Source organism: Cervus elaphus, chromosome 10 (genome assembly GCF_910594005.1).
Source record: "Cervus elaphus chromosome 10, mCerEla1.1, whole genome shotgun sequence".
Taxonomy (NCBI): domain Eukaryota; kingdom Metazoa; phylum Chordata; class Mammalia; order Artiodactyla; family Cervidae; genus Cervus; species Cervus elaphus.
Genome location: NC_057824.1, coordinates 40,962,344 through 40,988,237, shown reverse-complemented (window position 1 = coordinate 40,988,237; position 25,894 = coordinate 40,962,344). Strand labels below are relative to the sequence as shown.

Sequence of the window (25,894 nt, the reverse complement as noted above, 5' to 3'; positions counted from 1 at the left end):
AGAACCTGCTGGGTGGGTGCTGAGTAGGGGTTTTTTGGCAGCTGCAGAACTGGGCAGGCAGGGTGACCTCACTCCCGGCGCATGACATCAGTGTTTCCCTCTTGGTGGACCTCCCAGGAGAACCAGCAGCTGTGGCTCTGGGAAGGGAAGGGAGGCCTGACCTTGGCCCGGCTCTGGCTGGCCTTGGCGGGGATTTCTGGATGGTTGGTCCAGCCTATCAGATGGCCCAAAGTGATGAGGGCTGAGTCTGCAGGTCTGGGCTCTGGCCCCAAAGCCCCTCTACCCACCCCAAACTGCAGGCCACCTGTTCCCCCACGATCTTTGCTTGTCCCGCCCTCTGTCCTCAATCCCCATCCCACCCTTTTCCCAAAGATACTGACCAAGCACTTTTGTACAATAAAGTTTAATCACAATTATAAAAATGTGGCGTCGGGTTTGCGCTATTAACATATGTACAGTCCAGCCCAACAGGAAGGGCCTGCCCCCCACCATCCCGGCCTGGCAAAGCCAGAGCTTCCAGACACCAGGTGGGAGGGTGACCCACGGGTCTGGCAGGAACAGAAGATGAGGCAGGGTTCCAGGCACGGAGTCCCCAGGACTGGGGGCGCAGGGCCCCCCTCCAGGGGGAGAACATGGCCACTGCCCCCTAGAGACCCCTAAACTGGGGAGGGGTGCACGCAGGGCACAGAGGGGGAGTCCCCATTAACACAAAGCATGGGGGCTGGGCGGCCCCCCAAGAACAGGATCTGTACAGGCCGGCACCCCAGGTTTCCACAGGAAACAGCTGCTGGCAGCTACAAAACATTTACAGCTTCTTCTCCGCAAAGAAAAAAAAAATTGGGGGGTATGGGAGGGAGGGCAGGGGCAAGAGGGGTCCCGCAGAAGGTGCCTCAAGGGACTCAGGCCCCCTCGCTGGGCTCAGAGCCCCCAAGCCCGCATTCCAAGAGGGGGCAGGTGGGCCCCCCTGAGCCCACTAAGGCTGGGAGCGCTGCGAGCTCAGGGTGGCGAGGGGGAATAAATAGGGGTGAGGGCACCAGTCCTGCCCCACCTCAGTTGAGGGAGCCGCGGCAGCTCTCCGTGCCGCACAGACACGGGATCTTGTTGTCTTCCAGCGGGAACTTGTAGTCGTAGGTGATCTCCTCATCCACGCCGATCGGCTGCTTTGAGTAGATCACGATCTTCTTCTGGGACTCGATGGTGATCACCTTGGCATAGCAGTTGGGCTGCAGGCCGAGGGCAGCGTCAGTGGCGGCTGCCCCCCACCCCCCCCAGCTCCTGCCCTGTCCCCTCCCCCCGCGCCCTGCCCGGCCCCCGTCCGCGCACCGTGCAGCAGTGGTTGATGAACCTCGCCAGGTTGCCGCACTTGGTGGCATCGATGATGGTGTCGTGATCTACCCGGAACAGGTAGCTGCTGCCAATGCCCTCCTGCACATAGCGCTTCTCCCGCATGTCGGCCACCATCTAATGGGACAGGGGGTGATGGTCAGGGGGCTGCCCCTCAGCTTCCTGCCAGGCCAGGCTGGACTCCACTGGCCCCTGCGATCAGGGGTCTGGACGGTCCCCCAGCTGCCAGCCCGGGAGCCACGCCGGCCTGTCCTGAATCCACAAATCTCCCTCCAGCACCCGCTACCCCAAGGCGCTGACTTCTGACTTTGCTTCCAGGACTTCCTCTGATGAACACCTCCCAATACCTTTGGCTGCTGTCATGACAGAGGCACCCAGAGGAAGGACCCAGGGAAGTATGAACTGGCCACGGGGCAGAAGCAGCCACTGGCTCCTCCCAGGGGGGGTCTGCCTGATCCATGGGGGAGCCCCCAGACTCTCAGGGGCTGGGATGGTTCCTGAAATGACAGTGCCTATTTCACGGACTGAACCCTACTCATCTCTTCTCCCAGGACCCTCTTTTCACATCGGGACCTACGGCTGCTGCTGTCCGCATCAGGGCCCACATTCTCATGTGAGGAGTAACTCCTTTCCCAGTGAACAGCCCGACAAACCCTCACCCTCTGCACTCTCCCTCTGGGCAAACTCACTCTCTTCCAGACCTTCGACAGCCAGTTAAGTGGGGGGACTCCTCCCAAACTCCTATCTCCAGCCAAAATCCACCTCAGTGGAACTGCTGGGCGTCACCCATGAGACATCCCCTGGGCACTGTCCTGACCAGAGGCCTCTGACCACACACCCGCTCCTCCTCCTCGCTGGCAGCCTTTCCTACTCCCAGCTGCTAAAGGCAGTGCCTGGAGAAACTGTCTTGCCTCAGCCCTTGCCCTCCATCTTCAGAACCAACTGGTTGCCTGGTTCTGCCAGCTACCTGAAACCCACTGCCTGTCCAGGCCACCCCCACCTTCGGCCTGGATCTCTGCAATAGCCCCACCTAGTTTTCTCTTCACACAGCAGTCAGATGGAGCTTACTAACCTCCAAATCCTCTCCTGCTTACTGCTTCACGGCAACTTTTCTCACCATCGGCCCAATCTCATTAACATGGCTCCCAAGCTCTGTGGCGTCTGGCCTCCACTGGCCCCTTGGCCTCACTTTGCTGCCACTGGCCCGAGTTTTCCAAGTGACCATACTGACCTCCTTGCGCTCCTAAGACCATCCTGCCTCCAGGCCTTTGCATATGCCTCCTACATCAGGGAGCATCCTTTCCTCTTACTCAGGCCTGGGAATGCCTCAGCATCCTTCAGCTTCTGCTTTAAACGTCACTCTACTGCTCTTGCCTCCCTGAACATCTCCTTTCATATCAACCGAGCACCAGTCTTTATTGGAGTTACTTGTTCAGTACCTGTCTTGCCCACTAAACTGTGACGTTCTTTAAGAGAGACATAATATTCGTCTTATTTCGTGCTGGATCACTAACATCTAGTTTACTAGCGTTGTTTAATTGCTCAGTCGTGTCTCTTTGTGACCCCAGCCTGCCAGGCTCATCTGTCCATGAGATTTCCCAGGCAAGAACACTGGAGTGGGTTGCCATTTCCTTCTCCAGGTGATCTTCCCAACTCAGGAATGGAACCTACGTCTCCTGCACTGCAGGCAGACTCTTTACTGCTGAGCCACCAGGGAAGCTAGTTTACTAGGATCCATGACCAGTTGTTGAAGGAAGGAAGGGGAACAAGACAGGCAGCTGTCACTGGCTAAGTCTGGGAGCCAGGTGAGAGCATGGGCTTTCACCCAAAGGCTGGGTGGTTCTCGCGTCAGGTCAGGGGCGAGGGGTGGAGCCTCACCTGGCGAATGTTCTGACCCACGTATTCGATGACCATCTCATCAGCGGCGATGGGTTCCATGGCAAACAGTCCCCACTCATGGATCCGGCTCCGGCCGAATCGAAGCTTCTTCTTCCGGAACTAGAGGGCAGAAGGCAGACTGTGCCACTGGGCATCCCCTTCAACCCAGCCACTGGCCACTCCTCAGACCTCCGGGCCAGAAGTGCTCTGGCCACTCGTGCCCGGACCACCCCAGGGGTCTCCGTGATGACACCTTCCCACAGTGCCCCTGCCCTCCTCAGCTCCCACTCCTCCCTCACCTTGAGCTGGTTTAACTTCAGCAGATCGCTGTCCATGATGGCAGAGGTGCCGATGGCACTCAGCAGCCGCCGCTGCTCTGACCGGCGCTCCGAAAGCACACGGTTAGTCCCCTACGAGGAGCAGGCCAGGGAGGAGGTAAGTGACATGAGAACTCATGGAAAGAAGATGCTGCCACTGGGCAGGTGCCCAGGCAGAGCCTCACCTGAGTATCCGCTCCTTCTAGCTGCCGGGCCGAGACGGGGCACACGTCCAGATACCGGTCCTTCTCCTTCTTGCTGATGGGGTAGTAGCCTTCGCTGCGGGCTGAGCCTGTCTGGTGCTCCCGGGGCCCATCTTGGGGCCGCCGCTTGCGTTTTGGAGTGCTCAGGTTGGTGAGTGCAGGGTGTCAAGGAAGAGAACGGGGTGCTCCCCAGTCAGATCCCTGGGGCTCTGCTCCCCTCTGTCCCCCTCCCAGTCCCAGCCCATGGAAAGGATGACTGGCCTTAGCTGGAAGTCCTGAGCTTACTCACTGTTAAGACAGAAAAACAGACAGAAATGTCTCAGACTCCACCTTTTCTGCCACCAAAACTTCAGAAGGCAGAAAACAGGCATGAAGCAGAGAGAAATGGTTACTTGGTAGCCAGAGGAGAAATACCCAAGCTGAACATGGCAGAGAATGGGACAGGGAAGGAGGTAAACACAGGCCCAGGAATGATCGCAGGACAGTGCCTGGCCAGCGACCCCAGGGAGGACCCCCACCTCCACCCCCAGGCCCGTCTCCCTGTCCCGAGGAGACCAGCCTCTGGGGCTCAGGATATTGGTGTGTTGGACCCAGTGGGTGTCGTTCAGCCAGTCGGCCCCGCTAGTCTGCTGCAGAAGCCGTTCGTACGTCAGCCGCAGGTAGCTCATGTCCTCCAAGTCCAGGCCCGAGTTCCAAATGTCATAGAGGATGGTCATCTGCTCAAACTCGCTGCGGGGATCGAAGGTGGGGGGCGGCGGCGGGGGGCGGCGGGGGGGGGCGGCCGCCGGCGCCGGGTGTGCGAGCGGAGGCTGCGCCGCCGGGTGGCGCCCTCGCCGTCGCTGCTGCTGCTGCTGCTGCTCTCGGACGACTCCGACTCCTCTTCCTCTTCCTCCTCCTCCTCCCCGTCCTCCTGCTGCTGTGGCGGCTGCTTTGGCTCCTCCACCTCGGCCACCACCACCTCCGGGGCCTCGAGGACCTCGTCTGCCGGGGAGCTGAAGAGGGCCGCAGGGGCCGGAACAGGTTCCAGGGGCCGAGGGGCAGGCGTGGAGGGTGGCGGCGGGGGCGGCGGCGGCGGCCTGACGGCCAGGGCGTAGTTGTGCTCCAGGAGGATGTGGCTGAGCAGGGGGCCTGGGCGCTCTGCCTCGTCCAGTGTCTCCGTGGCCTCCGAGTCGTCGGCGGTGGGCAGAGCGGGCAGGCTGCGCCGTGCTGGGGTCAGGGCCAGGTCAGCCAGCACGGCCAGGTCCACTTCTGTGGCCGGTTCAGCCTCCTCTTCCTCGGCGGGGCGGCCTCGGCCTCCGGCCCGGTTCCGGCCTCCTCGGGACACCTCCTCTGGCCAACTCTTGACCAGAGAGGCGTGGTCGAGCGGCAGGTTGCGAATGGTCCGCTCCACAGCCCGGGGGGCTTTGCGGGAGGCAGGGCCGGGAGACTTGACCTGTAGTGGGGCGGCAGGGGGAGGCTCTGGGGCCGGTGCCTCCTCCACCGCAGAGAAGGAGACAGTTTTCCGCCGTTTCTTGGGTGGGGGCAGGAGAGGGATGGGAGAGGAGGGGCGCTCGTCGGGGCGGGGGGTGGGGGCCGGGGGTCCAGGTGGTGGCTCTAGTGGAGGCTGGGGCACACTGGGAGGCGGCTCCTCGGTGGAACCTGGCGAGGAAAGCACAAGGAAGGGCAAGTGTCAGCTTCTCGGCCAAAGTGATCAGATGGATTTGATGATGGAAATTCGCTGGGGGCAGGCAACCCGCCAGCCTCCCCTGGGAGCTCACACCCCAGCCGCCCTCGCTCCTCACCTTCCACCAGACACTCCAGCCTCTCCCACCTGCCGTGTCCTCATTACGAGGGGTTCCCCTGATGGGATGGGATTTTGCATCTGCTCATTCATACCTTCTGCAGACACTTCCTGAGCACTATGGGAAAGTCTTTGTGTGGATCACAACAAACTGTGGAAAATTCTTAAAGAGATGGGAATACCAGACCACCTGACTTGCCTCCTGAGAAATCTGTATGCAAGTCAGGAAACAACAGTTAGAACTGAACATGGAACAGACTGGTTCCAAATCGGGAAAGGAGTATGTCAAGGCTGTATATTGTCACCCTGCTTATTTATCTTATATGCAGAGTACATCATGAGAAATGGCGGGCTGGATGAAGCACAAGCTGGAATCAAAACAGCTGGGAGAAATATCAGTAACTTCACATATGCAGATGACACCACCTTCATAGCAGAAAGCGAAGAACTAAAGAGCCTCTTGATGTAAGTGAAAGAGGAGAGTGGAAAAGTTGGCTTAAAACTCAACATTCAGAACACTAAGGTCATAGCATCTGGTCCCATCACTTCATGGCAAATAGGTGGGAAAGCAATGGAAACAGTTACAGACTTCATTTTTGGGGGCTCCAAAATCACTGCAGATGGTGACTGCAGCCATGAAGTTAAAAGACGCTTGCTCCTTGAAAGAAAAGTTATGACCAACCTAGATAGCATATTGAAAAGCAGAGACATTACTTTGCCAACAAAGGTCAGCTATGTATGGTTTTTTCAGTGGTCCTGTAGGGATGTGAGAGTTGGGCTATTAAGAAAGCTGAGCGCTGAAGAACTGATGCTTTTGAACTGTGATGTTGGAGAAGACTCTTGAGAGTCCCTTGGACTGCAAGGAGATCCAACCAGTCCATCCTAAAGAAAATCAGTCCTGAATATTCATTGGAAGGACTGATGCTGAAGCTCCAATACTCTGGCCACCTGATATGAAGAACCGACTCACTGGAAAAGACCCTGATGCTGGGAAAGATTGAAGGCGGGAGGAGAAGGGGACGAAAGAGAATGAGATGGTTGGATGGCATTATCAACTCAATGGACATGAGTTTGAGTAAACTCCAGGAGTTGGTGACGGACAGGGAGGCCTGGCATGCTGCAGTCCATGGGGTCACAAAGAGTCAGACACGACTGAGCTACTGAACTGAACTGAACTATGGGAAGGCTTCCCTGGTGGCTCAGATGGTAAAGTATCTGCCTGCAATGTGGGAGACCTGGGTTCGATCCCTAGGTCAGGAGAATCCCCTGGAGAAGGAAATGACAACCCACTCCAGTATTCTTGTCTGGAAAATCCCATGGACGGAGGAGCCTGGTAAGACGTGACTGAGTGACTTTACTTTTAACTATGTCAGGTATGAGGAAAACACCTTTTGAAGCCCTTCTAGAACTTCTAGTCCAAGGAGACAATCACATGAAACACAGGGCAGCCCAAACTCTGAAGGGCAGGGGTGGCGCTCTGAGGAAACTTAACTCTTGGACTCTAGTCTTTTTTTTTTTTCAACCAAGACTGGTGGTGACAGAACCTCATCCAACAATCAGACAGACATCAGACAACTTTTTTTGCCAACTGCATTTTGTAATCAGGATGCAACTGCCCAGATCTGCCCAGAATTAAAGTATCCATGATTTTGACTACAAACAATATTCTTTGTTCTGTGAGGTTAAAATATATACAATGTAAGAAATTGAATCTTGTATTAAAAGGCTTTATAAAATTGCACTGGAGTCTCACCCCAATGAGAAAGGGTCAGGAAGTCCCCCTCAAGAAGCTAAGGTGGTACTTTATTTGGGCTTTTCCTTCATGTCAATGAAATTACACTTTTTTGGCTTTGGGAACCTTTTCTAAATGTACATATACAAATGTGTATGCCGTTGCAAAAGTCAAGAAGGGCACCTTCAGCACTGGCGGAAGTTACCACTAGAGGACACTGGGACAGAGACTGGGGCAGGCAGGGGTGGTAGGGTTGTGCCAAATGGGGTGGGGCTTTTGTTTTTTCTGTATTCTCTGATTTTTTTTTTTAACATGAGAGAGCTCATGTATTACTTGTGCAGGTTTTTAAAATAAACAGGTATTAACCTCCTCCAACCTGCAACTTCTTTGTCTAAAATAAAATAGTAATACAATGTTACGTGTCAATTACATAAATATAAAATAGAAAAACAAAGTTATATTAACAGGGAATTACAGCCATTCTCTTATAATAACTTTTAATAATCTGTGAAAATGCTAAATCACTATGCTGTACACCTGAAACTAATATAATACTCTAAGTGAAGTATACTTCAATTAAAAAATAAATACATTAAAAAAAAAAGAGGCTGAGAGTGGACTAAGGTCCTCAGGATGAGGGGGTGAGTGAACGAGCAGGTGGTGCCGTCTCTCCTGGCTAACAGGACAGGAAGCACATCCTCCCTCGGTGGGGACCCCCCCACTGTGTGTTCAGGCACAGCCCTCTCCTGGGGGCTGTCCTGCAGACCTGATCCATCCCTGTGAGGCCAATCCATGGCCTTGCCCTTTGAACCTAGGCTGAAGCCACTCAAAGAGGCACGGACTTTCAGGCCCCTGGCCCTTTGCTCACATGGCTCCCTTTGTTCAGAATACCTCACTCCTTTCGCCCATCCAGAAAGCCTGCACACAGCTTTTGAATCCAGCTCAAGGCCACTACCGTTGTGAAGACTTACCCAGTTTCCTCAGGTAGTGCTAGTGTCTTCCTCTCAGAACCAGAAGGCTGGTGGCTCTCAATTGTCAGCTTCAAATTTGCTGCACTAGATTAATAGCTGGAATTTTGTGTCAAGCAGTAATTCAAGCCTTTCACTATACTAAATACTCACTTCATTTTCCCAACAACCCAATGATGTGAGTACTATTATTAAAACCATCTTACAGATACAAAGTCAAGGCAGAGAGAGGTTGATAATCTGCCCAATCACACAGCTAGCAAGTGGCAGCACAAGGCCTATGCCCCAGGGCAGCCTGGGATCTGAGTTTGGGATCTTATCTCCTGCCCCATGCCGCTCTGCACCTCCTGGCCTGCAACTCCGTGGCTGCACATCTGGCTCTACCATCCACAGAGCTCAAGGGCAGCCGACACCAGGTCTGGCCTGAGCAGGCAGTGATCAACATGTCTCCACTGCCTCAACCAACATGCCCCCAGCCTCCTGTCTGTCGAGGCTCCAGACACCCCCGGGCTGTCAGCCAGGAGCAACCCACACTCTGAAGCTAGCGAGGCCCTGGGTGCTGGTCTCTAGTCCCCTAGTTCCTACAAGTCCTCTCCGTCTAATCCTTTCCCATGCTCCAGGGCAGCCCTCTCCTCTGCCCCAACCTCCCACCCTAGCCTACTGTGCCCCTGGCAGCCTGGTTCTAGAGAAAACCCAATCCCTCCCCCAATGCAGCTTCTTCCAGAGACTTCCCTTCTGCTCCCCATCCTGAAGGAAAGCTGGCCATGCCTTTCAGAATTCTGGGAGACAACTTTCGGGGTACCTGCCCACTCGATACAACTCCCAGAAGCCACTGTTTCCACTGTATGACCTACCCCATTTCCTGCCCCCAGGCCATCATTAACTGATGGCTGTGTGACCCAAGCCAACCCAACGAGAAACTTCCCGGGGGATAAGGATTCAAGATAGGAGGGGGTCTGTCTGTGGGGCAGACATATTCTGCTGGAATGGATAGGAGAGAACAACCATGTGCAGCAGAGAATGAACCAGATGGGAAGACAAGAAAGTCAAGATCTAAAGGTGTCAAGGCCCCTGTCCTTGGGATCCACCAGACCAGTCCTCTCCAGGCTCCGGCCATCAGACCACACAGGACTCTATCCAGTCGTGTCCCTGGTAGCTCAGATTCTCCTACCATTCTCTAAAGGCCTTCATCTTCCTCTCCTCTCTCTCCTCTGCCATCTATCTACCTAGAGGGCTCTGACAGCCCACCTATTCACCAGATTCTCAGTCACTCATCCTCAGTTACCCTCCACCAGTCCCACACCTGACCTCATCACCCCCCTCCACCTCAGACTGTGACTCTGACCCCTACCCTCTGGCCACAGTTCTCCAGGTCCTTTCAGTTCACCCCATCATACCTGTTCTATCATCCTCCAGCCCATCACTTTCCCCCTAAATTAACTTCACTCTTGGTCGTTTCAGATCATAGGGGCCCTCGCTTTGTCCTCTCCTATCACGCTCCTTTCTGAAGCCTTCCACTACCTCTACCTAACCTGGAATCCACCCAACCATCTCTCCTCCTTCACCTCAACATTCCAGGCTCCACCCGTGCCCCCTCACGCTCAGAAATGTCCTGCCTGGGACTTCCCTGGTGGTCCAGTGGCTAAGACTCTGTGCTGCCTAGGCAAGGGGCCAGATTCGATCCCTGGCCAGGGAACTAGATCCCACATGCCGCAACTGAGTTCACATGCCACAGCTAAAGATCCCCAGTGCTGCAACTAAGACCCAGCAGAGCCAAATAAATAAATTACACACACACACATAAAGTAAAAAGAAATGTCCTGCCTTCCTACTAAAGAGAGGAAAAGGTGGCCTTCAGGCTAAGACCCCACAACTTCCCGTCTCCCTATTTACAGAGAGATCTGCATCTGACCTACAGAGTCCATCCTCCGCCTCCCCAGGTGGGCCGCTCCAGCAAGTATTCCTCTCTCTCTTGGTCCCTCCACTTGCTCTCTCTTCCCTTCAATGTATGAACACACTCAAGTCTCACCTACTTTGAAAAACTAACCCTCCATCAACCCTGCACTTTCTTGTCATCTCTTCAATACCAGCTGGGAAGCCTTGACCATCTCACGAAGCCTCACATTCCTCATCTGTAAAATGGGAGGAGCAGGGATGCTGTGAGGAGTAAATGAGAAGGTGATATTTGCAGTGCACTAGGCCTAGAGCCTGGCACACGGGACCTACTCGAGAAATGTTCACTAACGTTAGGTACCACCCCCCCCCCAACTCTCTTCTTCCACAAGCATAGCTTACCCTTACCAAAAGAATGGTTATCTGTCACTTGCCCTCACTCCTTAATACCCTCTAACTTGAGCCACACTACTGAAATTGATAAGGTAACCTTATCAATTTCATAAGTTGGTGACCTCCTAACTGACAAATCCAACACTCGCTTTTCCTTTCGAGGCCTTCCAAAAATACAGGCCACACTCTCCTTTTGATACCCTGAGCTTTCTGGTTTCCTTCCCACCTCTCTGGTCATTCCTTTTCAGTATCCTCTGGCTCCACTCTGCCCACTATCTCTTATAAAACAGTTAGGCTCTGGCCCCTTTCTCTCATTCCATACATCCTTCCAAGGTATACACATGTACTCACACCCATACTTACACATACCTATTGCACTTCCCACCTACTGTTTTCTAGAGCCTCAGATCTATTCTTTTTTAACGTTTTATTTTATACTGGAGTATAGTTGATTAACAAGGTTGTGACAGTTTCAGGTGTAGAGCTTCAGATCTATTGATCCAACTGCCCATTGAATGTTCCTACCTGGAGGTCCCAGAGGCACATGAAACTTGACCCCAATTAAATGCATCACACTTCTCCCTAGTTCTGGTTTTCCTTGAGTTTCCTTTCCTGGTAAGGAGTTTAACAGAGAGGTTCTAGCTCCTAAATTTCTCTCAAACCCTCGTCCCCACTTCCGCCCCCTGCACCCCATCCTCACTGTAACCACCCTGCTCTGGTTCAGGCCCTTCACTTACCCGCATCCCTTCAAACCTTCTCAGGAGCTGTCCCACTTCCTTCTTCACCTCTTAGAAATCCTCCCACTTCTGCCAAAATGATCCTCCTGACATGCAGATCTGATCACATCCACTTTTTCTTCCTACCCTCCCAAAGAGTACTACGATTAATACCCCCTGACCTGCGACCCCATCAGCTCTTCTGCCACCCAAGGACTTCAAGAGGCTGAAAGGTGTCTTAGGGTTAGTCAGTGCCTCGATTCCTCCTCTCACGGGATCTGGACAAGAACAGAGTGCACCAATGCTGAAAGGTCTTCCTGTGCTCACTGCCTGTCTCAGACCACAAATTCCCAACAAGGTTCGAACGAGATCTCTGGAAGGCCACACACATCTCTAAAGCGGAACTTGAAAACTGAGTTAATTCCGTCATGAGAGCAACCCAAATTACCACCACTGCTTACCTTACTTACTGCAATAGCCTCTTAATCTCCCTGCATACACTCTGGCCCCTCTCCAAGTTTTCCCTGCCCTGCATCTTTTCAAAACATGGATATAATCACGTAAGTCTTCTGATGGCATTCCACTGCCCTCAACATCAAGCCCAAATTCCTAGAGAGGCTTATTTATTTCCCATGACTCAGCCCTTGCTCATCTCTTCAGTTTAGACTACCCTAGCTCCCCCTTACTCTCACTCTCCAGGTTAGCTTTCCTTTTTATCTTCAAGCACACCATTTCCTCTGCTTCAGGGCCTTTGCACACGCTCTCCTGCCTGCCTTGGCTTGATTCTAGCCCAGTGGTGCTTCAGCAGGGAAGACTTCCTCACAGATGTGCTCAGGTTCTCTAAGTACCCAGACTTTCTTTCATTGCTCTTACAGTTTGTAGTCACAGAGTTTCTTAATTATTTTTTTAAGGAGAGACTAAATGTCTCTTCCTACAGATGGTAAGTTTCACGAGGGTGAAAACAGGGCCTGTTGTGCACACTATCCCATCCCTCACCCCCATTCAATAAATAAGTATCTACTACCTAAAGCAACAGTTCACTCAGCAAGATATATTACAACTGAACGTATATGACAACTGAACGTACAAATCCACAAAGAAAAGCAAAGATAGAATTAAATTCTGAGTTCACTTGTTAATAGTTATCACCTATCCAATCTGTCCATTTAAACCCAGGTATATACTGCACAGTAAGGAAGAGGCTTAAGAAAAAATGAGAAGGAGAAATTGGCTAAATTAGGAATTCTCTCCTTAACTTATTTGAGAAGAGACCGTTCTGTTTTTAGTAGCCAAACACCTGGTCCAGCTAAGAAAACGGTTTCTGGCAGTGTGATCTGAGCGTGTCAGGCCATAAATGTCTCCAAGGGAGGAGTGACAGGAGAAGGTGACTCCTGGCCAACTTTGCATGTTTTCCAATGAAGTCACACGTATGCATACAATTAATAAATGTCAACCCCACCGTTCCCATGAAGACAGACACACACATACACAAAGACTCTGACAGCAGCTCCCCACCACCTACCTGCAGGTCTCGCAGGAGATTTCTCCTGTTCGGGGAGAGGTGTGACTGGGGAGTCTTCAACCCTCTCTGGCTCGGGCTCCTCTGCAGGTGCTGACAGGGGCGTGGGGACATCTCTGGGGGGCGACGATGCTGCGGGTATGGTTGCTGGCTGCTCCTCTTCCTCTTCTTCTTCCGAGGAGGACTCAGATGAGGAGGAGGAGGACGAGGATGAAGACGAAGAGGATGAAGACGACGAGGAGCTGGAGGAACTGCTGCTCTCAGAGTCCGACGTGCTATCATTCTCACCATCTGAGTCAGCATACAGAGAACATTTGGAGGACGAATCGCTTTCCTCGTCCTCGCCTGGAAATCCAGAAGGGGGAGTCAGGCGAGGTGAGAAGACCCCTCACTTAGTCAAGCTGTGGGTTCATTCACTGAGTCACTACTAGGACTATGTGAGGCTCTGTGCTAGGTGCTGGGGACTCCTAGCCACAAGGAGTTGGAGAGGCACACAATTTGCCTACAGTGTGATAAATTCCAGTATGAAGGGTTGGTTGCGGGGGGGGGGGGGGTCACGGCTGCACCGTGGGAAGGTGCAATGGGAAGGCCTGGATTCTGCCTGGTGGATCAAATCAGGGAAGGCATCTTTGCGAAGGAAATGCTGACATCAAGAAGGACAAGGAGGAGTTCGCCCAGCAGACCCGGGGGCTGAGTGGGGTGTCATAAGTAAGAGACGATGGTGCCCTTGGAAGAGATACTGAGGCAGTAAGACTGACAGGAACTGGTGACCACGTGGATGTGAACGGGTCTGCACCCCTCACTCTTAGCAGACGACTCTGCCCTCTACTCTCCTCAGAGGGAGGCTCTCAGACCATCGTTCTTACAATTCTGGCCTCTGAAATGGCACCACTCGGAGGCATCTCTTCACCATCAGCTATAACAGAGCCCATCTTTCCCCCGTTCCCTGAGCCTGTTCCTCCTGACCCCACTAATCTAGTTCATTTTCTTCAAAGCAAGTCTCTCCACTGCAACTGCTGCTATTTGTCCACTTGTTTGTCAAGTGCCCGCCTCCCCTCAGGCTAATCGCCAGCTTCAGGAAAGTAGGAAGCACCTCTGCCTTGGTCATTGCTATGTCCCTAATACCTAGAACGGTGCCTGGCTCAGAACAGGGGCTCAGCATCTATTTCTGAAGAAAGGAATGAAGAGAAAGACTGAACCATGTACCCAGGTCTCAGTAAATGCGGAAGAACAGACACGTGTTCAACTGAGGGACAGAGTTGGGTTCAATGACAGCAGCTGCAGGCAGGGGAAGAAGCTGACAGAGCTCGGTGGCCCGGCCTTAAGGGAAGAGCAGTGCTCAAAGAGGGAAAGGCATGGTGTGGCAGCAGCAGGGGCAGCAGGAGAAGGCAGCCCCTTTATCTTGGGAAGAGAAATAGGCTGTGCTAGGTTGTCTTCATGAGAGGGCCTGTTTCAGAGGAAAGCAGGAGGGAGTATTCTGGGTGTTGTTTGCAGTGGCCCAAGGGTTCCAAAGAATGAGGCCAAAAGGCAGTTGTTGTGGGGAAGGCAATGACGGCCAGTCCATCAGTGGGTGGGTCACACGGCATGGGAAGGGCTGGAAGGGTGGATGAATCTCTCCTTTCCCAGAATTCACCTGCACACCCTGGATGCTTACCGTCTGATGCTTCTGTCTCCTTCTTTGCAGCATCCATGGCTTCCTCACGCTCTTCATCTTCTTCATCTTCCTCTTCATCCTCCTCATCCTTAGGGAAAGGGATAATTGGGAATTAATAGGAGAAGGACAACTGGTCCTCTAGGAAGCGTGGCCACCGGGGCTCCAGTGCAGAGAGAAGCTGGCTATGGCGGCAGGAACTCAGAATGCCGGCTCCTCACCTTCTCTGAGGAGGACTCCTGGGATGCCTCCTCCCCCTCGCTGTCCAGAGCAAAGGACTTGCGGTGCTTGCCCTGGCTCTTGCTTCGCTCTTCATCTCGTTTTGGGGGCTTGGTCCCCGGACGGCCTGGCTCTCCAACCTCCTTCTCTCGCTCAGCATCTAGGCCCAGAAGAGGGGTAGGCAGTGCAATTTACCACCAGCAGTAACAGCCCCATCTGGTGAAAGGAACTCTGCACAAACCTCCACTGGCCTTTCTTACAGTCCCACCACACAGACCTTGTTTATAGACAAGAAGCTGAGGCTCAGCAGAGAAACACGCAAACTGCAGAGTTCCTTCACACTTCACACAGTTTTAGACATACCAGACCCATTTATCTTTCATCCTTTTCTGGGCTGGGTGAAAGAGGGAGGTGATTTCTTTCAATATCTGGCCCAATAAAGTCTCGGGGCAGCACCCCCTACTAAAGTCAACAGGTCTCCAGGGAAGCAGATCAGATTTAGTAAGGAAGTTTCCCAGCCACTGAAGCTGTCAAGCTATATATCTCAGACTTAGACAGATGGGTAAGAAGGGTGCAAGCATGCTTAAGCATTAGATGGTAACTTTGGATGGACAGCCTATCTAAATTCACATCTCAAACAGCTACTTTATTATAACTTTGTTTCAAATCTTCACTTGGCTTCTTGCCCTCAAGACACCTTCACCCCTGCCTCTTGCTTTTCTATCAGAATCTACAGCCTGCCAGGCTCCTCTGTCCATGGAATTCTTCAGGCAAGAATGCTGGACTGGGTAGCCATTCCGTTCTTCAGGGAATCTTCCTGATCCAGGGATCAGACCCAGGTCTCCTGCATTGTAGGCAGATTCTTTATCATCTGAGCCACCAGGGAAGGCCATCAGAATCTAAGCAGACTGTTTCCCCCTTTTTCCTTTACCTGACCTACTCACCATCTTCATCTTCCTCAGCTGGAGTAGAAGGCCGGGGCCTCTTTTCCTCACTGGCCTCTGAAATTTCTGAAGGCTCTTTTCGCTTTACCTACAAGATGAAAAGAGATGGGGCCGTTTAAAGCCCAAACACTCATGGTTCCCAACCACCCTTATTCTAAGGAAGGGAACTCCGCTTTCAACTCTCTCCCCACCCAACGAGGCAAGATCATAGTTCTGGGTACCTTGAAAGAAGGGAGCCGCAGGGCCCCTCGCAGTCCTGATCCAAAGGCGAAAGCTTCGATGCCGGTGGTACCGCCACTCTTGGCCCAGTCTACAAGGGACAGCAGGCCTGGCTCTTTGAGCTTTGTCTTCTCTTTATCCTCCTCCTTGGCTTGCTGTTTAGCTGCATTCTGGAATGGCTGCAAGCAGAAGGGGGACTGAGCCCCAGAACCCAGGCGCTCCCTCCTGCCTCCTGCCTGAGAACTACTCCCAGGCCCCAGGAATACAGAAAGGCGTCCATTCATTTCTCCATTTGACACACATCTATGCCACACCTCCCTCCACCAGACCCTGTACAGGCACCTTCTCAAAAGTCCACTCACTCCGTCTATCAATCTTACAAAGCTGCTGCTATTACTCCCACTCTACAAATGGAGACACTGCAGAGTGAAGCCCAGAGAGATTTAAGGGCTTTGTCTACCACAAGGCAGTGGTGGAACCAGGACAAAGCTCTTCTGATTCCTGCCTTTTCTACTGTTATGTGTACCCTCCAACTCCCCTGTGCTCAGCTCTATGGACCACTGAGCGCCTAGTCTCTCCACTCGCCCTGATCACCTCTCTTTTCTAAGCTGTGAAGCCTGAAGCCGCCAGAGGTCTATTTCCACCAACGGAGCCCTGGTCTCTCCAGTCCCAGGCAGTGGCCCTCACCTTGGCCTTCTCTTCCTTGCTCTCCCACCACTGGTCAAAGGCTCCAAAGGCCACGTTCTCCACCATCTTGCGGTTGAGGTCTCGCTGCATGATGCTCTTCATCTCCTGGACCAGGGTGGCCAGTACACGGCCCACGGTGCCTGCCGATGGTAGGGCCTTGCCCTCGGCCAGCTCTCCTTCCTCCCGGGGGGGCAGCCTTGCCTCTTCTCCTGAGACTGAGGAGGGCAGGGGCTCGGCTGCCATGGGCAAAGGCAGGTGGTAGGCCTCCCGGGAGTATGCCCCTCGGCCTTCTTGCCCTTGAGCGTACAGAGCATATGGTAGGCCATAGGCTGCCTCTTGGTGGGGTGGGAATGGGAGGAAGGCCTCCCCAAAGGCCCCACCGGGGGGACCCGCTGAAGCTGCGGTCAATCCTTTGCCCTGCCGCAGCTGGTGGAGCCGAGTTAACATCTGGGTCTGCATCTGGAAGGACATGGGCATTCCTCCCCACTGAGCCCCGAGTCGATCCATGAGCTCTAAAGAGTTCACAAAGTCATAGATGTGGGGGGGTGGTGGAGGAGGAGGGGGGTACTCGGGAGGCGGCGGCCCATCAGGTCGCGGGGGGAGGAGGTAGGCAGGCTGGTGGGGAGGATAACCAAGGGGAAGGGAAGCCAGGTAGGGAGGGGGCGGGGGAGGCGGCGGCGGCGGCGGCGGAGGTTGCTGGGGCGGTGTTGGGGCCGGAGGGGGTGAGCCGCCCCTGTCGTCGTCGGAGATTTCCATGTCCTCTCCAGAAGAGCATGGAGAAGCCTGTGGGGCGCAGAGGACAGTCACAGGAGGCTACCGCCGGTTCCGTGGACTTTCCCCAAATCTCTGTTCCCTTGCCCAGTTCCCATCCTTCACCCCTGGGCCCAAGCCTGCTCGCCCAGATCCCAGGCACTTCGGTGGGCAGACCCCAAACTCACCTGGCTCTGTCCATTGGCCTTGGGCGACTCCCGGGTAGCTCCTGGTTCCCCACTCCCTGTAGGTGCCACATCCTCAAAACTCGCCGGGGCCGGAGGGGGTGTGCAGGGCCCGTGACCTGGCCCAGAAGGGGCCTCGCTCCCTGTGTCCCGAGCCCCTGGGCCCATGCTGCTGTTCTCTTCCTCTTCCTCGGTGTCAGAGGCCAGGAAGGAAAACTTGGAACGCTGCTCCTTCAACAACATCTCAATGCGGGAGTCCAGGCTGCTGTGCTGAGCAAAGGGCACGCTCTCGTTGGTGGTCTCTGGGGCTGGGGAGCCGGAACGGGCAGGTGAGGCTGGGCGCGGGGAGGTTCGAGCTTCTTCTCTCTCGGGGCTGGGCCCCCCGCCGCCTCCCCCTCCACCAGGTTCTGGAGGCTCTGGGGGCGGAGCTTCGGAGGCAGGAGGCCGGTAGTCCTGGTCAGCAGGCCGGTTGGGCTCAGGGGGCAAGTAGGAGGTGTAGGATGGCGTGAAGCGCTCAGCGGTATTTTCAGCAAAAGAGGCCCCAGGGGGCTCGTCCCGAGTTGCCCGGCGGGGTGGGTAGGAAGCATGGCGTTGGTAGCGATTCCAGCTTTCGTAATACGCTGGGTAGTTTGAGTCAGAACTGCGAAAGTGAGAGGATGAGGAAGAAGAGGACGACGAAGAGGATGAAGACAACGAGGAGGAAGAAGAGGAGGCGGCGGCGGCGGTGGCTGCAGTGGTGGCGGAGATGGCGGCAGAGGTGGTCGTGGGGGCCGAAGAGGCGGAGAAATGGCGGCGGGAGAAGGAATCTTGGTAGCTGTTCTCCGACCGCCGGGGCTTGAAGGAGGTTGAAGTGGTGCTGGAGGAAACGTGCAGCGGTGAGTGGAGTCAGCTCTGTGTGACCAAACCCCACCGCCCCGGCCATCAGGACCCAAAGCCCTCTACACTGCCCTCAAAGGGAGATCTAATGGCTGTTGGGTTCCTAGTCACAGAGTAAATTCCCCGAGGACGGGGTGTGTTGGCTGAATCCACAAGGAACCAAGACCAATTATTCCCAACTCCCTCTTTGAGACTTTGGGTTCCTTCTTCCCTACATCTGAGGGTCCCAGAGGGGCTTTCCGCTGCACCTGCTGGAGTAGGCAGAGTCCTGAGAGTAGGGGGTGCTGCCCCGAGACGTGTAGGGGGTTCCTTGGGAGGACTGAGGGGTGAACTGGCCGAAGGAAGACGGGGTGTCCTGTCGGCTGCTGGAGAAGCTTGTGTCCTGGGAGCAGGGGGTGCCGTTGCCAGGAGTGCCCACCACAGCCGAGCCCGCCGAGAAGGCAGCTGTGTCGGACGAGGAGCGGCGGCGGGAGTCGGTCTGGGGGGAGAGAGTGCGGCAGGGAGAAACGAGAAGAGATCAAGCACCATTTGACAACATGACCTTCACCAAACCAGGAACCCCAACCCCCTGCTTTGGAAAGCAGTGAGGCGTCCTTTCTTTGGCTCTTCTAATACTTTAACAGTGAACTGTTAAAGTTCACTTTAACAGAACTGCCCAAAGCCTGCCCCCAGCATCTAAGTACCAAGCCCGTAGAGCAAGGGCATCACCAACTATGAGCCTCTCACCGTCTCCGTGGCTGCACCAGAGCCTTGGAACTTCTCACTCAGGGCCTTGCCCCCAGTGGGCACCGTCTGAGGGGTGTAGGAGCCGTTGACTATCAGTTCATAGTATTTCATTCGTTGTTGACCTGGATGGAAGAGAATGGGAACGGACGGAGTCAGATGGAGGAAACAACTCGTTTCAGATTTTGTATTCCCACTTTTTTCTCAGGCCTCAATTTGCTAAGATTTCCTGGAGTCTAGGGCCTTTAAGTTCTGCTACCTAGTCTCTACTTGGTAGCTACTACGAACAACGTATCAAGTGACCCTTAATAGTTTACAAAAATACTTCTAATGTCTGTTACTATGTTTGACAATCACCAGCAGAGAAAAGCATCCATAACTCTGTTGTACAAGCTTAAAGAAAACTGACCTGCACAGAATGGTGAAACCTGAATTCAAACCCAGTCATCTCAAGCTGGACCCCACCATCCTCTTCATCCTATTAACTACAGCAGTACGATGGCAGCCTGAAGGTTAAACTCAGCCCACCGTTGTGATTTATTTGCCCTACACAATCACTTAACGTATTGGGAAGGGTAAGGGAGAAACCCACTAGTTTGGGACTTCCCCAGTGGTCCAGTGGCTAAGACTATGCACTCCCAAGGCAGGGGGCCCAGGTTTGGTCCCTGGTCAGGGAATTAGATCCCACGTGCTGCAACTAAGAGTTTGTATGCCACAACTAAAGATCCTGCATGCTGCAACTAAGACCCGGGTACAGCCAAATAAATAAATATTTTAAACAAAAACAAAATCCAGGAGATTTCACACAAAAAACTAGATTTTGGGCTTAAAAAAAAATCTGCTAGTCTTCAGCCCCATGTACAAATTGGCTAGTGTCAGCTAATAGCTAGCACCTTCAGATGCCACAGCTGCCAGTCCCCACCCCCCTACCGCTACTTAGCACAGAAGTCCAGGCTGCTTCATTCACCTAAGCTGCTGCTGCTTAGTCCCTCGGTCGTGTCTGACTCTTTAGGACCCTATGGACTGTGGTCTACTAGGCTCCTTTGCCCATTCTGCCTGGGGCAGAATGCTGGAGTGGGTTGCCATTTGCTTCTCCAAGGGATCTTCCCAATCCAGGGATCAAAACCGGATCTCCCACATTGCAAGCAGATTCTTTACCATCTGAGCTACCAAGGAAGCCCATCACTCACCTATATATGTCCCTAATTCTCCATCTAAAATTTGAAAACCAGAAAAACTCAAAACCCAGTGTTTTTTAGAACTTGGTGCCCAAACCTGACCTGAGGCTATTTATCATCGTTTTTATTCACCCTACGCAGTGTGACTCTTCAGATTGTTTCTCACAAAATACAGTCATACACTAAACCATAGCTGCCCCAACCCTGCCAGAGACAACACGCAAAGGCCCGTACCTGTACCATAATCTCTCTATAAAATTCTGACATAAGAAACATGTGGGAAAAAAATTTAAAAAAAAAAAAAAAAAAGAAACACATGGCCCAAGAGTTTCAGAGGAGAAATCACAGACCTGACTACTTGCCGGACCCCAAGAGTCATTTGTGCATACCATCTCCGTCAGAACCCAACCCTGGGCAGCAGGTGAGGGAGCCCTCACCTTTGATGTCGAGCTGGGCATGGATGATGTTGCCCATGACGGAGGTAAGGTGGAGGTTTTTTACTGTTTCCTTGGCTCCCCGAGTGCTGGTGAAAAGCACACGGGCCAGGCCCAGGTGCTTGCGAGTACGGGGGTGGAGAAGAATCTCCACCTCTTCCACCTCACCATACTTTCGGCACATGTCCTTCAGGAAGGTCTCCCGCACGTTGTCATTCAGCCTTGCAAATGTTACTTCTTTCAGTGGGATCTGTCCGATATAGAACTCATCCAGCTGTGGAGGGGACAGGAGTTAAGTCTGGGGTCTCACTACTGATCACCACGCCTTGCCCCATTGGGAAACTTTATTGAGATCCATGAGGCTAAGAGGGAGAGAATGGGGAAATCAAGAGGCAAGGGGATGGGGAAGGGGGTCCCAACAAAGGATACATCTGTCCTGACCCCTCTCTTCCCTGAATTCTCTGCACAGAATGATGGCAAGAACCAGAAAAAGAAATGTACAAAGTGAGAACTAAACATTCATAGAAGGAACCAGTTATATGGAAATAATTCACTAGCTCAGCTTTCACTAAGTGATTCCCAAGGACGGGGCACTAGGAATACAAAGATGGAGAAAACAGAGAGTTTTATGCAGAAAAGTAGACAGGACAAACAGACATGCACAATCACAACCTGACACAAGTGTCAACAAAGGCGTAGGACAGGGTGTTTGGGAGCCCAGAGAACGAAACCTTTGCTCAGAGAGGAGGCAGGAAAAAATTCATAAAGGTGGTGTCATTCATACTGGACTTTTCGGATAAACAGGAGTTCACCATAATGACAGGACCTGTAGGGAACATGACTATAAAATAACTTGGCATTGCCTAGAAACTCCAAAGCACACAGTATGAGAGAACACAGGTATGCACTATCGAGGCAAGAGATGAGGCTGGCCAGACTAGTAATCATACATGTCAATGCACAAACAATGTGGACTTACCAACAAAAATAAGATGACAGTAAAACCAAAGAGACAAATGACAGCAATAAATGGAGAAGAGAACAGAGGCAGGGAAATCAGGGGAAATGAACATAAGACTCTATATTAAAGGAATGGGAACAGAAATAGAAAAATTAATGTTAAAAAAAAAGAGATGTGTTTAGAAAGAGTCAGCACGACTTGGTAACAGATTAAGGACAGAAGAATCATAGGATGACACCCAGGTTTCTAGCTTGTGCAGCTGAGTACACGGTGTTGCCATTCAACAGCAAAAGGAAAATGGAAAGAAAAGCAGGATGAAGCAGGTGAAGATAATTATTTTACATCTCCTGAGCTTGAAATTTTTGTGGGGCCTCCAGATGGAGCTGTCCCTCCACCAGGCAAATAAGTCTGGAGTTTCAAGAGATCTGGAAGTCATCAACACTTCAGTAATAGTCAAAGTTGTGGATGGGAAAGACATTGTCCAGGAAAAGTATACAAAGTGAAAAAAGAGGGATGCGGGAACCCCACAAGTGACTTATTAAAAAGGAAGAATAAAGAGCTAACAAAGGAGATTAAGAACCACCAGTTTTCTAGACCCAGTCCTCCAAGGACTGATGAGTACCCTGCCTGGACAGAGACATGGGAATCCTCTGAGGAAAAAAGAGTAAGCAAGAGGAACAGAGGACTCCAGGGATGGAGTCCCTGGTGCTGTCACTCCCCTTAACTGAGAAATTAGGGTAACACACAGGATACTATTTTACTATGGACAGTCTAGAAGTACACAGTGATTGGTGTAGCAGCTGGACCTGTCTTCACCCTTCAAAAAGTTAACACCCTTTTTGAAACACCTAACCTATACCTTTCTAGAAAATAAACACACCTCCTGTCCACAACAACTCAGTCTCACAGCCTCAGAGATTATTAAATCTATTATTACTCTTTCACTAGGAAAACCCCCTTTCCCTATGCTACATTAAGACTAGACTACCAGGATGGATCCTCCACACCCTCCAAGGGCCACCACACCAGGAGACTAGCAGAAACGTACCTTAAACTTAGGGACTGGGAGGGAAAAGTCTCTGTTTTTGGACCTGACGTGGCAACGGGGGTCTTGGAGGTCCTCCACTGGTATATACTTTGAGTCCTAGGAAAATAATCAGGAACAGAGAGACAGCTCAAGGTGAAACCACAGTGTTGATCTCTACAGCCCCTCTGGAGTCCCACGAGCAAAAGAGCTGGGTTCTGGTTGTCCACTTTAAAGAAGGCAAGTTCTAGGTGATGAGCAGAGGTAACACAGAAGATCGGGTTTGAGTTCCCTAGATCTGGGGAAGGCCTGAGACACTCACGTTGACACTAAAGTGGATTCCATCGTATCTGTACACCTTTTGAGAAGGCCTGCGTAGGGCAGGGTCCAAGGCAGGATCCACGATGAGCTTGTAGTTCCGCCACTGGAAGCTCGGGGCCTTCTGCCCATCTCCCCCACCTTCCTGATCCATCTTTGCTCATTTACACTGCGAGGAAAGAGGGATAAGCAAAGGGGTTCACGACTTAGGCCCAACTCCCTTGCTGCCCCTCACTGACTAGCCCCGACTCCAGGTAACTCTCATTACCTCAGCTTCCATACCTCACTCACCATGACCGGAGGCTCCCCCAGATTTTCTCCCAAGTACCTTCTTTCACCATAACACCCCATCCTCTCTCCACCTCCCAACTCTCCCCTCTGGCCCCCAGGCCCATCTCGCGCCCCCTTACCTTCCCGCTCTCCCTAGCGCGCGCCCCACTTGGCCTCGGCGCAAGACCCCTCCCCCGCCCCCTGGCAGGCCCCGCCCCCTCCCGCCTCCTCACCGGCCAGCGGCCCAGGCCAAGCCCGGCTCCCGCTCCCACACACCCGCTCCCGTCCCCGCGCCCCGATCCTCTGGTCAAGAAGTGGCACCTCTTCGGGGCGTTGGAAACACCGCGAGACCGAGCCCGAGACCCGGCTTCGGCCCTGAATCCGGGCGGGGGGTGGGGGAAACGCGCGCCGCTGCCCTCTCCTCCCGCCCCGGCGCGTTCTGCCCCCCCCCCCCCCATCTCCGCGCACGCGCGGCGCGGCCCCACTCACCCGCTCGCGGCGAGCGGCTCCCCCTCCCCCCACCCCGCGCGGCACCTCAGCGGCGCGAGGCGGCGGCGGCGGCGGCGACAGCGCGAGACCCGGCCCCGCAGCGGTGGCGGCGGCGGCGCCCCCCCACCACCACCTCCCCGGCGCGCGCACCAAACACCACCGCCACCTGCGCGAGGCCCAGCGGGCACAGCTTCTACATTCGCACTTTCGCCACGGGCGACTCCGGGAGACCCACGGGGCCGAGGATAGCGGCTTCGCCTCGGCCGGCGGCCTATGAAGCTCAAGAGTTGCGGCCCAGTGAGCCTGGAGTTTGGCCGCATCCCCCGGAGAGTGGACTTCACCACGACTATCCAGCTGCTCTGGCCTGGGATCCTTGACGAATCGGCGGCGTTGAAAGCAGCGACTAATCCCAGAGGAAAAGGGGGCGGGGCGAAGGGGAGGAGGCCAGCCAGAGCTGGGGAGATTTGAGTGGCGCGTTGAACAGGCGCAGATTCGTCAGGCGGGCGGGGCGAATCGGTAGACAGGATGCGCGCTCCTTTGCTCCTCTTTCCTGCCCCTTCCTTAAGCGACCAAAGGTCTGAAAGGCTGCAGATTCGCCACAAGTCCTGGCCTCAGCTGTTGCCTCCCTTCACCAGCCTTGGTGGAGTCAAGAAAATAATGCCTGGTTAGCCAAGCCCTGTTGGCAGAGTCGGCCACTTTTCCTGGATCTTTCTTACTATCACAATTCAGAGGACTGCTCAGTTCCGACCTGGGGGAAATGGTTACGGAGTCCGATGAGAATTTTCAGCCGAGTATGGAGGGGCCGGAGAAAATCGGAGGAGGAGCCAGCCTAGCGAATCTGCGAATTCTTTAGTGGGCGGGGCCAAGGCTCCGCGCACAGAGGGCGTGGTCAGCGTGCGGAGCCCGGCGTCGCCGGGGCGCTTCCTGTAGGACCCTCGGAAACCCGGGCGGGGTAGGAGGGGCGCCCAGGAGATGGAAAAATACCACCAATAACGGTGACTCAGGCTGTTTGGCGCCGCACGTATTGCAGGGGACGTTTTCCTCCCATTATCCTCTTTGGGCAGCTCATTAAGATGCCCATTTGACAGATGGGGGACACTGAGGCCGGCAGAGGGTGCCGCACTTTGCCTATACTGGCCCGCCATTAGTGATTAAATCTTAGTCTGTGTCAAAGTTGTGTGATAAAGGTGGGTCCTAAAGGATCTTGAACCGGTCCTGTAAAAAACGGTAAATTCGGTCGTACTTGAACTAGTGTGGGCTGGTCGATTTCCCAGGTTATCATGGTCCCAGTGCCCGCCGTTTTCAATTGTGCAAACCTCTGCCCCGCCTCGCTTACGCAGTCCCGCCGCTCGAGGGCAGCACCAGACCAGGCTTAAACCTGAGACGTAGGCTGAGGTCGCCCTGATGCTGGGCACCCACTTAAGCTTGGGACGCAGGTATCTTGGTCTCAGGGTAATGGCACTCCCAGGCACTGTCAGAGCTGAGGGGATGCCCTAAGTTCCAGACTTCTTGATGTATGACCTTGCGCAAGTCATTAACTTCATAAAGCTTCAGATTCTTCCTCTGAAAATAGATGTTAATTACTGTTATGCAGAACTATTGTAGGCATTAAAACAGTGCAGGAAAGGCCCCTGAGGCCTGGTTCATGTAAATTCACCATTTTAAGGAATAGGAAAAGCGATTTGTCCAAAATCTCAACACCAAAAGAATCCTTCTGGGAGAGGCTTAGGACCCTTTACAAATTTAAGGAAAATGAGGCTGAAGAAATAAATTTACAGTGGAAACAGGGGTGATGAAGTCAGATTCTTTCTCTGGTCCTAGTTGAAATATACTCCTTTTCTCAAGCGAAAGATTCCCCTTGTGATAGTAAAGGTGGTCCAAGTTTTCCCTGACTGGCTGTGTGGCTTTTGGAAAGATCCTCAACCTTCTTAGGTTGAGGCCTCCTTATCTCTGAAATAGCAGCCATAAAGACTTGTCTCTTGAGGTAATAAATCAGTTAAATAGGCTAAATAAGATGACCTATGAGAAGCCCCTAGTATGTAGTAGTTACTCAAGAAAGAAACTTAAAGGAACTTATGTTGTTGTTCAGTTGCTAAGTTGTGTCTGACTCTTTGCAACCCCATGGACTCCAGCATGCCATGCTTCCCTATCCTTCACAATCTCCCGGAGTTTGCTCAAATTCACATCCATTGAGTTGGTGATGCTCTCTAACCATCTCGTCCT

General features: G+C 53.3%; 1 protein-coding gene across 1 annotated transcript; it reads right to left on the bottom strand.

Moving 5' to 3' along the window:
- Window positions 1–387: 387 nt before the first annotated feature.
- SETD1A (SET domain containing 1A, histone lysine methyltransferase) lies at window positions 388–25,809 on the bottom strand. Its single transcript, XM_043914779.1, is given in 20 exon segments — window positions 388–1,223; window positions 1,324–1,461; window positions 3,223–3,342; window positions 3,522–3,632; window positions 3,725–3,897; window positions 4,320–4,506; window positions 4,509–5,380; window positions 12,747–13,088; window positions 14,398–14,485; window positions 14,616–14,773; window positions 15,558–15,645; window positions 15,779–15,955; window positions 16,464–17,246; window positions 17,402–18,254; window positions 18,523–18,752; window positions 19,001–19,122; window positions 20,613–20,883; window positions 22,619–22,714; window positions 22,917–23,081; window positions 23,838–25,809. Coding segments are annotated over 19 exon segments (5,133 nt in total). The 5' UTR covers window positions 23,067–23,081; window positions 23,838–25,809; the 3' UTR covers window positions 388–1,049.
- Window positions 25,810–25,894: the final 85 nt, after the last annotated feature.